General features: G+C 39.3%; 2 protein-coding genes across 2 annotated transcripts in view; both read right to left on the reverse strand.

Moving 5' to 3' along the window:
• Window positions 1–3,476: 3,476 nt before the first annotated feature.
• Window positions 3,477–14,450, reverse strand: gpr19 (G protein-coupled receptor 19). The gene is made up of 2 exons (XM_056239936.1): window positions 13,324–14,450; window positions 3,477–4,794 (listed from the first exon to the last, which is right to left on the reverse strand). Exon 2 carries the CDS (start codon window positions 4,769–4,771, stop codon window positions 3,530–3,532), a length of 1,242 nt encoding a protein of 413 aa, XP_056095911.1. The 5' UTR covers window positions 4,772–4,794; window positions 13,324–14,450; the 3' UTR covers window positions 3,477–3,529.
• A 164-nt stretch (window positions 14,451–14,614) lies between these two features.
• tbk1 (TANK-binding kinase 1) overlaps window positions 14,615–16,241 on the reverse strand; it is a 25,514-nt gene continuing 23,887 nt past the window's right edge. The window contains exons 20-21 of the mRNA XM_056239934.1: window positions 15,522–15,593; window positions 14,615–14,679 (exon numbers count right to left, since the gene is read on the reverse strand). Of these exons, the coding sequence (XP_056095909.1) occupies window positions 14,628–14,679; window positions 15,522–15,593 (124 nt within the window). The 3' untranslated portion in view covers window positions 14,615–14,627. The remainder of the gene's footprint in view (window positions 14,680–15,521; window positions 15,594–16,241) is intronic.

The raw sequence follows: 16,241 nt of genomic DNA on the forward strand, positions 1-16,241 counted from the left end.
GACGGACTGTTGCCAAAATCTTTTTGCACTTTACAACCATTTGAATGATACCAACGCGTAGCACTTCCCCGCTCTTCTTGTACACACAGATTTTAGTTTGTTGTTGATTATATATTTATATCACTAACTGAACCTTAAAGCACTTTCCTTAAAAGCTCTAATTTTTGTACTTTTAAGTTTTGGTCTTTTCACTCGATTCGGCCGGTCTGATCCCGAACCGCAGCCGATCCGGAGAGTATAGAGTTAAATCCCGAACCGCAGCCGATCCGGAGAATATAGAGTTAAATCCCGAACCGCAGCCGATCCGGGAGAATATAGAGTTATGATCCCGAACCGCAGCCGATCCGGAGAATATAGAGTTAAATCCCGAACCGCAGCCGATCCGGGAGAATATAGAGTTATGATCCCGAACCGCAGCCGATCCGGAGAATATAGAGTTAAATCCCGAACCGCAGCCGATCCGGGAGAATATAGAGTTATGATCCCGAACCGCAGCCGATCCGGAGAATATAGAGTTAAATCCCGAACCGCAGCCGATCCGGAGAATATAGAGTTAAATCCCGAACCGCAGCCGATCCGGAGAATATAGAGTTAAATCCCGAACCGCAGCCGATCCGGAGAGTATAGAGTTATGATCCCGAATCGCAGCCGATCCGGAGAATATAGAGTTAAATCCCGAACCGCAGCCGATCCGGGAGACTATAGAGTTATGATCCCGAACCGCAGCCGATCCGGAGAATATAGTTATGATCCCCAACCGCAGCCGATCCGGAGAATATAGAGTTATGATCCCGAACCGCTGCCAATCCGGAGAATATAGTTATGATCCCGAACCGCAGCCGATCCGGAGAATATAGAGTTAAATCCCGAACCGCAGCCGATACGGGAGAATATAGAGTTATGATTCCGAACCGCAGCCGATCCGGAGGATATAGAGTTAAATCCCGAACCGCAGCCGATCCGGAGAATATAGAGTTATGATCCCGAACCGCAGCCGATCCGGAGAATATAGAGTTAAATCCCGAACCGCAGCCGATACGGAGAATATAGAGTTAAATCCCGAACCGCAGCCGATACGGAGAATATAGTTATGATCCCGAACCGCAGCCGATCCGGAGGATATAGAGTTAAATCCCGAACCGCAGCCGATCCGGAGAATATAGAGTTATGATCCCGAACCGCAGCCGATCCGGAGAATATAGAGTTATGATGATCCCGAACCGCAGCCGATCCGGAGAATATAGAGTTATGATCCCGGAGAATATAGAGTTAAATCCCGAACCGCAGCCGATCCGGAGAGTATAGAGTTATGATCCCGGAGAATATAGAGTTAAATCCCGAACCGCAGCCGATCCAGAGAGTATAGAGTTATGATCCCGGAGAATATAGAGTTAAATCCCGAACCGCAGCCGATCCGGAGAGTATAGAGTTATGATCCCAGAGAATATAGAGTTAAATCCCGAACCGCAGCCGATCCGGAGAGTATAGAGTTATGATCCCCGAGAATATAGAGTTAAATCCCGAACCGCAGCCGATCCGGAGAGTATAGAGTTATGATCCCGGAGAATATAGAGTTAAATCCCGAACCGCAGCCGATCCGGAGAGTATAGAGTTATGATCCCGGAGAATATAGAGTTAAATCCCGAACCGCAGCCGATCCGGAGAGTATAGAGTTATGATCCTGAAACGCGTGATGAGTGTGAACTCATCGGAGTCGACCCGCCGAACGAGCCGCGTCCCGTGGCTACATCTGTATCGTTTAGAGCTCAAATGTATATTTTTATATGACGTGTTTGAAATGTAGGTTGTAATTTGTTGCAGGATAAAAGCATGTCTTATAATTAAACAAAGTAGCTTTGCTTTGTGATTATGAATATCTGTACAATATAAAGAGTGGATCTGAATTTCGTCTCTCTCATCATTATAGAGTTCTTGTGTTTCAGACTGTAAGAGTGTGTGTGTTTGTGTGTGTGTGACGGAGCCACACAGCTCAAAGATATTCTCATGCATAAACACCCAATTAATACTGTGGAAAATTAATATTATAAATGCGTAAGTTTCTATTATATTACATCATTAGTTAGATTTGATCTGTTTTTATCAAACGTAATAATTTAAATTAAATTTTATTTATTTTAATTCATTAATGTACTATTTAGTTACTTTGTTTAATCTTTACACTGCTATTTTTTATTTAAAACGAGTTTTATTTAGTTTTATCAGATTTTGTTTATTTAGATACATTTATATTTTAGTCATTTATTTTAAATTATTTTATTTTATCCAATTTATGTGTTTATTTAGAGACTTAGTTTAATCCCATTTTTATTGATGTATTTTTAAGTGCACTTTTTTATTTATTTAAAAAAAATCTCAAATGTATTTTATTTTAATAAAATTTAAATTAATTTAAATACTTACATTTATTATGTAAGCAATTTTGTATGTATTCAAATTTTTTTTTTTTTTTTCAAGTAAAATATATTTTATTTTGCTTTATAGTATAATTCTTGAATTTAGTATTAATTAAATTGTTTTATTTAATCAGTGTAATCTCATTTTTATTCATTAATTTGACCTGATTTCCACCAGTGTTTGTGACCGGATGATCTTCAGTTTGTGGGATACGCTGTGAGATGAGTTAGCGTGTGGATCTGTAAGCACAGCGTCAGTAATCAGTCACACAGCGGGTCTCATCTGAATCTCACAGGACGTTTAATTGTAAAGTCACAGGGACACGTGACACGTCTGTCTTGCATCATGACACTACACACACACACCTATGAGACAAAGTTTATCTGCAACTACAGGCACAAAACACAAAACGCATCTCCGAAGATTCCCATGAATCCTGCAGGATCACAGACGGACCGGAGACACCGACAGAAGAACACATGGAGGCGTGACGTCACAGTTAGCAGTAGCACCGCGGGTTAGCATCTCAGCAGGGGTAGCTCGGTCACATGTCCCGCAGCTCGGACACATCCTGCCGCGTAATCCAGTTATTCCAGGAGGAGTCAGTGATCGCGAGTCCAACAGGAAGTGTGTGAGCGGCGCTTCATACATCAGAGACAATATCGCTAATGATCGCGCGTTTCATGATCGAGGTGCAGTTAAATCAACAGTTCACTCAGAACTGGCCTCATCCCAGCGAACGGGAAACGTTCTGCCAAGGTTCTCTCAACGTTATGAACAAACGTTCTCAAAACATTAATAGAACGTTCGTTCAAAGTTATCTGCGCTTTAATCGTGTTCTCAAAACGTTAGAACAAAAACATCAATCATGGAAAGTTTTTACCAGAAACAGTTTAGTTGGACGTTTTTTAAATGTTGCTTCTTGTTTCAGAACGTTCAGATTCAAAAGTAACGTTCCATAATGTGTGAAGAATGATTCAATGTTAATTTTCTCTCAACGTTCACAAATGTTCTCAGAATATAGTTGTGTTCGCTAGGATGTCGTTCCACAGGCTTTATAACGAATTAATGTTCATTTCTGCGTGAACTGTTGCGTTACGACAAAAGAGAGCCTTTACACAAAAGTGTTGGGTGGGTTAGCGCTAATGGGCCATGCTAATTTCTTCTCCTTTGCTTCTCGGTCGAAAGTGTCGTAAACCGAGTCTTTGACGAGTGTCTTTGCCGGCACCGGCAGATCCACCACGCCGACGTAGTTCTTTTTCGCGATCCGCGAGCTAGCGGTGATGGTGTAGGCGTTACTGCGGTAGCACTTCATAGACGACATGCAGAAGGTCTCTCTCATGCCGCGCCGGAAGTTAGCGTTGTACACGGAGTAGAGCGTGGGTTTGGACGCGGTGGAGCTGAAGGAGATCCAGGCCACGGCGATGAAGAACAGCGCCCCCTGTCTGCCGGAGCCCGACGGGTGCCACAACTGCGCCACGTAAAACGGCGTCCAGCTTAGCAGAAACATCCCGTTTAGCATTAGGAACATCTTAATGGTTTTGACTTTAGTCCTGGGGACGATGTTCATGGTCCTGCGCACCGTTCGCCCGTCGGCGCCGATCCTCCAGATGTAGCGCACCACCCGCTGGTAGAAGGACACGATTAGCAGCGCCGGCACCAGGAATCCGAAGAGCAGGTGCGCGACTGCGTACGCTAACCCGTCCCAGCTATCCGCTAGGAAGAAGTCGCAGTGGTTCCGAGTAGTTGTGGATCCGTAGAAGAACAAACACGGCGACACGAAGGCGGCATCGAACAGCCATGACGCTAAAATCATGCGCTTAGCCTTCTCGCGTGACACTTTAAAGCTTAGCGGGTACACGATGGTGTAGAAGCGGTCGACGCAGATGGACAGGAGCACGTACACCTGGACGCCGGGGCACAGGTGCTGAAGGTAGCGTACGGTTCGACACGCGGCCGCGGTCAGGGGCCAGTGACCCGCCGACACCTGGAGCAGAACTAGCGGCGCGCAGGCTAGGCTAAGCAGCAGGTCCGCGCACGCCATCGACACCACAAAGTAGTTGGTCGTGGACTGAGTTCTGCGGCTGCGATGGATCACCAGACACACTAGCGAGTTTCCCAGAACCGACACGAGCCAGAAGACGCTGAACACGAGGCCGAGGAGCGTGACCTCTGTCGGGGTCAGGTCATAGGTCAGGTCGTATGAGGTCAGCGAGCCGTTGGTCTGGAACGAGGACGAGTCCAGACGGCACATGACCGGCGTCGGCGTTGAAGAATCGTTCCTGTCGGAGTCGTTGAAGAGGAAAGCGGGGTGGAGCGATGGCTTCTCGCCCTCCATGGACAGGAAGTACATCATCAGCCTCTCCGAGTCGATCAAAGCTGAAACACACGACAGGAACAGATAATCAGTTACATCTGTGTACAGCTTCTTTATTACTTCTTTATAAAGTTATATATCCAACCCTATATAGATAATATAGTTTATAAAGTTATATCCAAATTTATATAAACAGCTCTGTGATAATTGTTATATATAGTTATATAACCAACTCTATGTATATATATATATAAATAATATAGTTTATATAGTTATGTATGCAACTCTACATAGATAATAGTTTATATAGTTAAATATCCAACTCCATATAGATAATAGTTTATAGTTATATATCCAACTCTATATAGATAATAGTTTAGTTCTATATCACTCTATATAGATAATATAGTTGATAGTTATATTTATATTATAGTTTATATAGTTATATATCCAACTCTATATAGTTATATATCCAACTCCATATAGATAAGTTTATATAGTTATATATCCAACTCTATATAGATAATAGTTTATAGTTATATATCACTCTATATAGATAATAGTTTATACAGTTATATTTATATTAGTTTATATAGTTATATATCCAACTATATATAGATAGTTTATATAGTTATATATGCAACTCTATATAGATAAGTTTATAGTTATATATCCAACTCTATAAAGTTATATATCCAACTCCATATAGATAGTTTATATAGTTATATATCACTCTATATAGATAATATCGTTTACATAGTTATATTTATATTATAGTTTACACTCACCGGCCACTTTATTAGGTACACCTGTCCAACTGCTCGTTAACACTTAATTTCTAAGCAGCCAATCACATGGCGGCAACTCAGTGCATTTAGGCATGTAGACATGGTCAAGACAATCTCCTGCAGTTCAAACCGAGCATCAGTATGGGGAAGAAAGTTGATTTGAGTGACTTTGAACGTGGCATGATTGTTGGTGCCAGAAGGGCTGGTCTGAGTATTTCAGAAACTGCTAATCTACTAGGATTTTCACGCACAACCATCTCTAGGGTTTACAGAGAATGGTCCGAAAAAGAAAAAACATCCAGTGAGCGGCAGTTCTGTGGGCGGAAATGCCTTGTTGATGCCAGAGGTCAGAGGAGAATGGCCAGACTGGTTCGAGCTGATAGAAGGGCAACAGTGACTGAAATAACCACTCGTTACAACCGAGGTATGCAGCAAAGCATTTGTGAAGCCACAACACGCACAACCTTGAGGCGGATGGGCTACAACAGCAGAAGACTCCACCGGGTACCACTCATCTCCACTACAAATAGGAAAAAGAGGCTACAATTTGCAAGAGCTCACCAAAATTGAACAGTTGAAGACTGGAAAAATGTTGCCTGGTCTGATGAGTCTCGATTTCTGTTGAGACATTCAGATGTTAGAGTCAGAATTTGGCGTAAACAGAATGAGAACATGGAACCATCATGCCTTGTTACCACTGTGCAGGCTGGTGGTGGTGGTGTAATGGTGTGGGGGATGTTTTCCTGGCACACTTTAGGCCCCTTAGTGCCAATTGGGCATCGTTTAAATGCCACGGCCTACCTGAGCATTGTTTCTGACCATGTCCATCCCTTTATGGCCACCATGTACCCATCCTCTGATGGCTACTTCCACCATGTCACAAAGCTCTAATCATTTCAAATTGGTTTCTTGAACATGACAATGAGTTCACTGTACTAAAATGGCCTCCACAGTCACCAGATCTCAACCCAATAGAGCATCTTTGGGATGTGGTGGAACGGGAGATTCGCATCATGGATGTGCAGCCGACAAATCTGCGGCAACTGTGTGATGCCATCATGTCAATATGGACCAAACTCCCTGAGGAATGCTTCCAGCACCTTGTTGAATCTATGCCATGAAGAATTGAGGCAGTTCTGAAGGCAAAAGGGGGTCCAACCCGTTACTAGCATGGGGTACCTAATAAAGTGGCCGGTGAGTGTATATAGTTATATATCCAACTCTCTCTATATATAGTTTATATAGTTATATATCCAACTCTATATATATAATATAGTTATATATCCAACTCTATATATAGATAATATATTTTATATAGTTATATATCCAACTCTATATAGATAATATCGTTTATATAGTTATATTTATATTTTAGTTTATATAGTTATATATCCAACTCTCTCTATATATAGTTTATATAGTTATATATCCAACTCTATATACTGTATAGATAATAGATTTTATAGTTATATATCCAGTTCTATATTTAGATATATTTTATATAGTTATATATCCAACTCTATATATAGATAATATATTTTATATAGTTATATATCACTCTATATAGATAAGTTTATAGTTATATTTATATTATAGTTTATATAGTTATATCCAACTCTTTCTATATATAGTTTATATAGTTATATATCCAACTCTATATATATAATATAGTTATATATCCAACTCTATATATAGATAATAGATTTTATATAGTTATATATCCAACTCTATATATAGATAATATATATAATATAGTTATATATCCAACTCTCTCTATATAATATAGTTATTTATCCAACTCTATAGATAATATAGTTTATATAGTTATGTATCCAACTCTCTCTATATATAGTTTATATAGTTATATATCCAACTCTATATATAGATAATAGATTTTATATAGTTATATATCTAACTCTATATTTAGATAATATAGTTTATATAGTTATATATCCAACTCTCTATATATAATATAGTTATTTATCCAACTCTATATATAGATAATATATTTTATATAGTTATATATCCAACTCTATATAGATAATAGTTATTTATCCAACTCTATATATAGATAATATATTTTATATAGTTATATATCCAACTCTATATTTAGATAATATAGTTTATATAGTTATATATCCAACTCTATATATAGATAATATAGTTATATATCCAACTCTATATAGATAATAGTTTGTATAGTTATACATCCAACTCTATATATAGATAATTTAGTTTATCAACTCTATATAGATAATATAGTTTATATAGTTATATATCCAACTCTATATATAATAATATAGTTATATATCCAACTCTATATATAATAATATAGTTATATATCCAACTCTATATAGATAATAGTTTGTATAGTTATATATCCAACTCTATATATAGATAATATAGTTTATCAACTCTATATAGATAATAGTTTGTATAATTATATATGTCACTCTATATAGATAATATAGTTTATATAGTTATATCTAACTCTATACAGCTGTGTGATAAGGTTAAAGGTTGAGCACATGAACATGTTTTTGCTCGTGGTCTTTTCTAAACGCAGAGCAGAATCTGTGATCATCTGTTTTCCCTGCATCTGAAACTCGTTTCCAGGGCTGATCTCCCCCGTAACCAGGGACAGGAATCTGGTGTTTCCAGGGCTGAACTCCCCCGTAACCAGGGACAGATATCTGGTGTTTCCAGGGCTGAATTTGCCTGTAACCAGGGACAGATATCTGGTGTTTCCAGGGCTGAACTCCCCCGTAACCAGGGACAGATATCTGGTGTTTCCAGGGCTGAATTCCCCCGTAACCAGGGACAGATATCTGGTGTTTCCCCCGTAACCAGGGACAGATATCTGGTGTTTCCAGGGCTGAATTCCCCCGTAACCAGGGACAGATATCTGGTGTTTCCAGGGCTGAACTCCCCCGTAACCAGGGACAGATATCTGATGTTTCCAGGGCTGAATTCCCCCGTAACCAGGGACAGATATCTGATGTTTCCAGGGCTGAATTCCCCCGTAACCAGGGACAGATATCTGGTGTTTTCAGGGCTGAATTCGCCCGTAACCAGGGACAGATATCTGGTGTTTCCAGGGCTGAATTCCCCCGTAACCAGGCACAGATATGTGGTGTTTCCAGGGCTGAACTCCCCCGTAACCAGGGACAGATATCTGGTGTTTCCAGGGCTGAACTCCCCCGTAACCAGGGACAGATATCTGGTGTTTCCAGGGCTGAATTCCCCCGTAACCAGGGACAGATATCTGGTGTTTCCAGGGCTGAATTCACCCGTAACCAGGGACAGAGATCTGGTTCCTCAGTCTAGAACCTTTTATTTTCAGATGTTCTGTTTTAGACACACAGCACTGCTGAAGGATTGTGGGACAACTGATGTGTGAGGAAACGAGTGCAATCTCTTAAATACATAATCAAACGACACCTGATTGAGTTGATCAGCTCATTAGGAGAGACTCATCATCACCATGATCATCATCACCTGAACCGAGTGTGTCAGATTAGATCAGATGTGAAGGACTTCATGACATGAGGGTGAGTGAATGAACCCGAATCATGTTCTAGAGCAGGGGTCACCAACACGGTGCCCGCGGGCACCAGGTCGCCCCCAGGGACCAGTGTTGTGCTAGTTACTAAGAAATAGTAACTAGTTACAGTTACTAGTTACTTCATTCAAAAAGTAACTCAATTACTTTGTTGATTACTTACACCAAAAAGTAATGCGTTACTGTTAAAAGTAACTTTTTAGTTACTTTTTTAAAGAAAGTTCTTAAATGTTCCCATTAATGCCCTTTTATGCGTTATGGTCTATACAAACACAAAACTGACTTAAACAGAAAGTAATTTTTAAACACTATTTTATTTAAGTCAGACCAGCACAAACTGAATATATCAAGGATTTCTGAAATAAATAACAAAACAAGCATTTTTAAAGCTAGTGACTTGTTTGCTTTCTCAACATTGATATTTTCATGCAGCTGACAGTATACGTTTTTACCACTGTGGTTTTTACTGCATGAATTAATATTTGATTTTGAGCAATACAATTGTACCTTGATCATTCTTGTTAATTCATAGTAGGCCTACATTAACTAAGGAGATACAAATACATCTAACAATGAATGATACTTCTACAACATTTATTAACCATATTTAATGCTAAAATTGTAATCTTATTGTAAAGTGACATTTATATGATTCAAGCTTAAAGAAGATGGCCATATTTAAATATCTGCAAAGGCCAGAGCATTAAAATTACATAAATGTAGACCTATATTACAGTCTTTCACTTTATTTGCTTAAATTTTAGAACACTTGATTAGACTTGATGTCGGCTGCATGAACATATCAATGTAAGCAATCAATCACGTCACTAGTTTTTAAAATACAACTTCGCCGGCTAATGAATGCATAAAAGTGACCAGCTGGATATAAACTAATGCAAATAGATGGTAACAATTGCGACATTAAAAACATGTGGGTCAGGTCTGCGTGTGTTTTTGTCACATTGCTTTAATCGCTTGAGGTAAGTTAGCCGTTACTAATGTTATTCCTCTCAGACTCGACGGCAAGCTTCTGTTCTTTCTCTGCTGAATGTGCTGATGCAGCTCTAGTCAAAAAATTAATTACTTTACAATGATATGGCAATGTGTACTTAAGTGTTCTGTATTCATACCGTTTCGCTGTCTGTGTTTTAAATGCGCATCAAGTGCTCAGCGCTCTCCGTGCAGATTGTAATCTCCGTGCTCGCGCTGCCTCATGTGTACGTAAACAACTCAGCCAGTGAGTTTGTTATGTGTCCTCCGGTGTCCTCTCGCTCTGTATAATGCTAGCAGTCTCTTCAGTGCTCTCGTACTGTGTAATGACAGCGCACACTTCTCAGCCGCTCCAGCAACTAATTAATTTAAAAAAGTAACGGACTAACGCGCCATATGGTAACGGTAACGGAGTTAATTTATTTAAAAAGTAATGCGTTACAGTATTAGTTACTGTCAAAAGTAACTGCGTTACTGTAACGCGTTACTAGTAACGCGTTACTGCCCAACACTGCCAGGGACCACATGAGTCGCCCGCAGGCCTGGTCTAAAAATAGCACAACTCAGTAGTGAGCTGCGTCTGAAATGTAATTGTATTCTGTTGATATTCTTTTTCAATCACACCTGTTGCATTTATATAGCATATATTTATATATTTATATTTAAAAATGACAATATCTTCTGTTCATTATACATGAGTTTAGATAAGTTTAGGTGAACTCTGACTTACTCTAGTTCAGGGGTCCAAACGTCGCTCGCGAGCTACCAGTAACGTTAGCTCGTGGCCTGATTGGAGGTTGCTCGTCAAGGAGCCGTTCACATATCGAGTCTTTTGCGTCCTCAAGTTCGTTATTTCAAATGTAGGTGCGAGGCAAGCGCGCTCATAATTAAAGCGACGCGCTATTTTTTTCCAGGTGCAGCGAGATGAAAAAAATGCAACTATTCAGTATGCCGCAAACGTACCGCAGGTCAACCAATCAGCTTCACCCTTTCCATAACAACATTGAAAGCTCAGTCAACATGAAGGATGGGGGTGCACCCAAACACTACGGGTGTTTTTCTCTTCTCCGTAAATAAATCTTGTAGCAGAGCTACAGCAAGTGTTTTTCGGTGGTGGAAATCTATTAGCTACTAAAACTTCTTTGTCATTGTGGAGAGCGCAGTGCATGGTTGCATAGCAACGACAGACGCCACGGGAAAATCAGATCGAATTTTACTCTTAATAATAAAAGATAAGCTAATGTGCATTGTAAAAGTCAGTAATTTATCTTTTTTGGCTCATTCTTTTTATAAAAATGATTTAAAGGCTGAAATATGTGAGGTTTATATTTTTATAAAACATTTTTTGTCAAAACTTTATTTGAACTTGTACATACTTGTACAGTAGGCTAGATAACATGTTGCAAGACACTCCTTTAAAATCTAGCCATAATTTTTAATGTTATTATTTTAATGTTTCTGTAAACAAAAAGTGCATATTGATGCGGATTTATTTGTTATTTGCTGGTTTTCGACATACAACTTAGTGAATTGATTTCATTGTGTAGTATTAGTACTTTTTGAACAGGATTCTGTGATTACCGTGATCATTTTGGTCACTAATGAAATTAAATTATCATGCCATTTCATATCTAGTCATGATGAACTATAAAATCAACTATAATTATGTGTTTTTACAATATAATATGCAAAGTACAATTTTCTATAAAAAAAATAATCTCTGATTCTGTTCTTTTCTCTGACATTTAAGGGTGACATAGGCATACAAAAACCCTTTTAGGTATAAAACAGTTTAGATAGTTGTTAATATGCGAGTTATGAGACATTATTTCAGAGATTTAAGTATTGTATTACATGAGTAGCTCTCGGCCACTTTCATTTTTAAAAAGTAGCTCTCAAATGAAAAAAGGTTGGAGACCCCTGTTCTAGAGCGATATAACACGATCACTGATATATCAAATACTGAGTTATTAATATTGTCAGAAGAAACATTAACTTTTTTTTAGAGAAGACTAACCTTATTAAATGTTTATCAGAGATTTAAAGCGTTGTGTGCCGGAAGCAAATCATCCAGAGAGCTTCTATTCTATTACAGCCATGAGCCATCCGAGACTGAAGATGTTCCTCGAGAGACGCTCATTACCTGTGTGTGTGTGTGTGTGTGTGTGTGTGTGTGTGTGTGTGTGTGTGTGTGTGTGTGTGTGTGTGTGTGTGCTGATCTCAGCGTAGTTTACTCTGGTGACGCTGTAATTCATCAACAACACATCTGATCCCACAGGGTTTCTGAAGAGTATGATGAAGATAAACAACATTTATAGATCTCACTTTACGTGTTTGAACACACACACACACACAATCATGGACATGAATCAAGTGAAATGATCCTGAAAAGCGCTGGTACTGCGGCAAAACAAAATCACACCGAAAGCTCATTTATTGATATATCAACCTCACATTTCACTCAAAAAAATGCTGGGTTGTTTCAACCCACGTTTGGGTAAAATATGGACAAACCCAACCGTTGGGTTTACAATGTAATTTGAACCAATGGTTGGGTTTGTCCATATTTTACCCAAACATGGGTTGAAACAAGTGTTGGAACACAGCTTTATGTCTTTGATTTTCTCACCGTTTTAGAGTAAAACGTGTTTTGTAAAATATATATTTCATATAAAACATTTAAAATTGTATTTTTGTGCATTTTTCATAACATAACAAATGTAAAATTGTATTACTTTTTTCAAGTTAACTTTATTTTTTACTGTTTTCATTTCAGCAATGATCTGCCAAGTGTCCAAACTCCCAAGGCATTAAAGATTTCTGACTGTTTTAATTGAAAATTTCATTTTCATTCTCAAGGTATATGCTCAAAAAGTACAGCATAAATATAATTTTAGTACCATAAAATCCCCCTGAAAATACAAAATATTAAATACAACATATCATCGAACTAAAAGCACAGTATAATCATTTCATTGAAATAAAAAACGCTATTTTTTGACCGACACGCGAACAGTTTCCAGAGGGTTAAAAAGGGACTATTAAAAAAATGAAAAGATTCATTAATCGTCGTATATATTTCCATAAGAGGGCCTGTTATGATTCCGCATCAGCACAAACGCTCGTTTACGGCGGATAACACATGCAGCAACAGTATATTATGAGATCTGCAGCTGCTCGTGGATGTTTATGAATATGACGCGCGAGTAACGCTCGCGTGAGGCGCGTCGTGTTGTTTTCCTCAGACTCACCTCAGCGTCCTCGCATCAAGCGTTTCTTCTCCTCCTTCTTCTCCTTCTCGAGTCGTTTATTTCCTCCATCGCTTCTCCTCATACATGTCCTCCGCTTTACAAATCAATCGATCTCAGCATCATCCATCGAGCACGTACACGCGCGCGCGCACTCAGATCAGACCCGAGTATGTAAATCTGTGACGTGGCAGTTTTGATTGTGCTCATGAATTATTCATGTAAGAGCCACAAATCACGGTGGGGTTTATAAAACACTGATTTGTTGTTTTGTTTTCGTATTGAGCCAATGATATTTACATATACATTAGTTTTTAACCCTAATACAAGCATTACGTTTTCAGGAACACATTATTTAGCGCGTTTATAAAGCCAACATCTGTCATTGTGCGGACGGCTGGTGACGTCAGTGATGCAGTGTGTCACGTGACCTGCAGGGTTTGTTCTTCAGCAAGTGTCATGATCTGAGCGGATGTAATGAATCTGTCAAGTGTTTGTTACATCGGAGCTGATGCTGTTGTCTCAGGGTGTTGCCATGGCAACAGCTGCTGAGGAGAGGCTGTTCTTTTGTGTCTGTTGTCATGGCGACTAACAGCGGTACCATCAGAGAGAGATTTCTAATTCCAGTCACACACAACCGAGAGAAAACCACGTTCATTTGAAGATGCTCTAAGTTCTGTTGACCTTTGACCCCAGCGCTCAGAGGATTTTGAGCTGTCAATCATTCACTTTCAGCTCATTGTGTGTGTGTCGAGTGAGTTTGATCATTTCAAGCAGTACAGAAACAGATGAAGGTTCCCTCTTTTTTAATCCTCATTTACAGAAAACAACATTAAAGTCTATAAATAGTTTTCATTTACACTGATGGAAAACAGTCAGAGTCTCAGTGAAACGTTAGTCGTTGAACAGGAACGTTCTCTCGTGAACTAACGTTCGCCCAGAGATATCTGGGCTTTAATAATGTTCCCAGAACGTTAGCACAAAAACATTATTTATACATTTTTTCTGAAACGTTTATAAATGTTTGAACTCGTTTCTGAAGGTTCGATAGTAACGTTCCCATGATGTCAGCCGAACGTTTGTTCACTGTCTGACGAACACGAGCGTTCACGAACCGCACAGGTGTTTATGTCTCATTTTCATGATAAGAATAGAAAGTAAAAGCACTTATTCGTGCTTAATAACAACTAGTTTGAGGGTTAACACCAGATTAAAGTGATAAAGAAGAGTTTCAGCATGTGTATTTACACTCTATTCATATGTACAACAGAGAGAGCTGAGATCCGGTTAGATCCGGTCAGATCCGGTCAGATCCGGTCCACGTTCCTGATGGCGCCGTCCACCGTCAGCGAGCCGAACCTGAAACACAGGAGATCAGTGTGTGTGTGTAGAGTGAGTGAGTGAGTGAGTGTGTAGAGTGTGAGTGTGTAGAGAGAGAGAGTGTGTGTGTGTGTGTGTGTGTGTGTGTGTGTGTGTGTGTGTGTGTGTGATTTATCTGTCATTCATTTATTGTTGTGAGGTAATTAAAAGGTAAATGTTTCTGGGCCTGAAATTAAATGTATTGATGTACTGAATTGTAATGTAATATGACTGGAGTTGAACTTGAATAGAAAACTCTTGAATCAACTTTCTTGTGGTTCCTTGTTCTGTTGCTTCATAAATAATTGTCATCTCTATGTGTAATGTTTCTAATGAAGGATTAGGTAAATAATTGTGGTGGTTTTTACCCCTGGTGCCCGAACTCAATCTTTTAAGGCCAAATACCGTCACGTGTGTGTGTGTGTGTGTAGAGTGAGTGAGTGAGTGAGTGTGTGTGTGTGTGTGTGTGTGTGTGTGTGTAGAGTGAGTGAGTGAGTGAGTGAGTGAGTGAGTGAGTGAGTGAGTGTGTGTGTGTGTGTGTGTAGAGTGTGTTCGTGTGTGTGTGTGTGTGTGAGAGTGAGTGAGTGAGTGAGTGAGTGAGTGAGTGAGTGAGTGAGTGAGTGAGTGAGTGAGTGTGTGTGTGTGTGTGTGTGTGTGTGTGTGTGTGTGTGTGTGTGTAGAGTGAGTGAGTGTGCGTGTGTGTGTGTGTTGAGTGAGTGAGTGAGTGAGTGAGTGAGTGAGTGAGTGTGTGTGTGTGTGTGTGTGTAGAGTGTGTTCGTGTGTGTGTGTGTGTGTGTGTGTGTGTGTGTGTGTGTGTGTGTGTGTGTGTGAGGAAGCTTCACCTCTCCAGGAACAGGTTGTTCTCCGCCAGCTCCTTCACCACTCCCTCCATCTCCTCCTTCAGCTTCTTCATCCTGTGGGCAACAGACACGCATCATCCTCTGTGATCTCACTCCCTGATCACATGGCTATATCCAGGGCTGGAACTTAACTTTCGATTCGAACGGCCAATTCGGCTACAAAATGTTTAAGTTACCGGCCATGCAGAACTTACGGAAGCCCTGAACCACAACGTAAAAAAAAAAATACATAAATATATATCGGGAAAATAAATTCTAACATTTCGAGATTAAAGTCGAAATATTTCGACTTTAATCTGGAAATGTTTCGACTTTAATCTGGAAATGTTTCGACTTTAATCTGGAAATATTTCGACTTTAATCTCGTAATGTTTCGACTTTAATCTGGAAATGTTTCGACTTTAATCTGGAAATATTTCGACTTTAATCTCGTAATGTTTCGACTTTAATCTGGAAATGTTTCGACTTTAATCTGGAAATATTTCGACTTTAATCTCGTAATGTTTCGACTTTAATCTGGAAATGTTTCGACTTTAATCTGGAAATGTTTCGACTTTAATCTGGAAATGTTTCGACTTTAATCTGGAAATGTTTCGACTTTAATCTCGTAATGTTTCGACTTTAATCTCGTAATGTTTCGACTTTAATCTGGAAATGTTTCGACTTTAATCTGGAAATATTTCGACTTTAATCTCGTAATGT

Source organism: Rhinichthys klamathensis, unplaced genomic scaffold, assembly GCF_029890125.1.
Source record: "Rhinichthys klamathensis goyatoka isolate OS25496 unplaced genomic scaffold, OSU_Roscu_1.1 h1tg000574l_1, whole genome shotgun sequence".
Classification (NCBI taxonomy): Eukaryota; Metazoa; Chordata; class Actinopteri; order Cypriniformes; family Leuciscidae; genus Rhinichthys; species Rhinichthys klamathensis.

Bases quoted from the DNA above. Each gene is read 5' to 3' on its own strand.
- gpr19 (XM_056239936.1), bottom strand. From the start codon at position 4,771: ATGATGTACTTCCTGTCCATGGAGGGCGAGAAGCCATCGCTCCACCCC.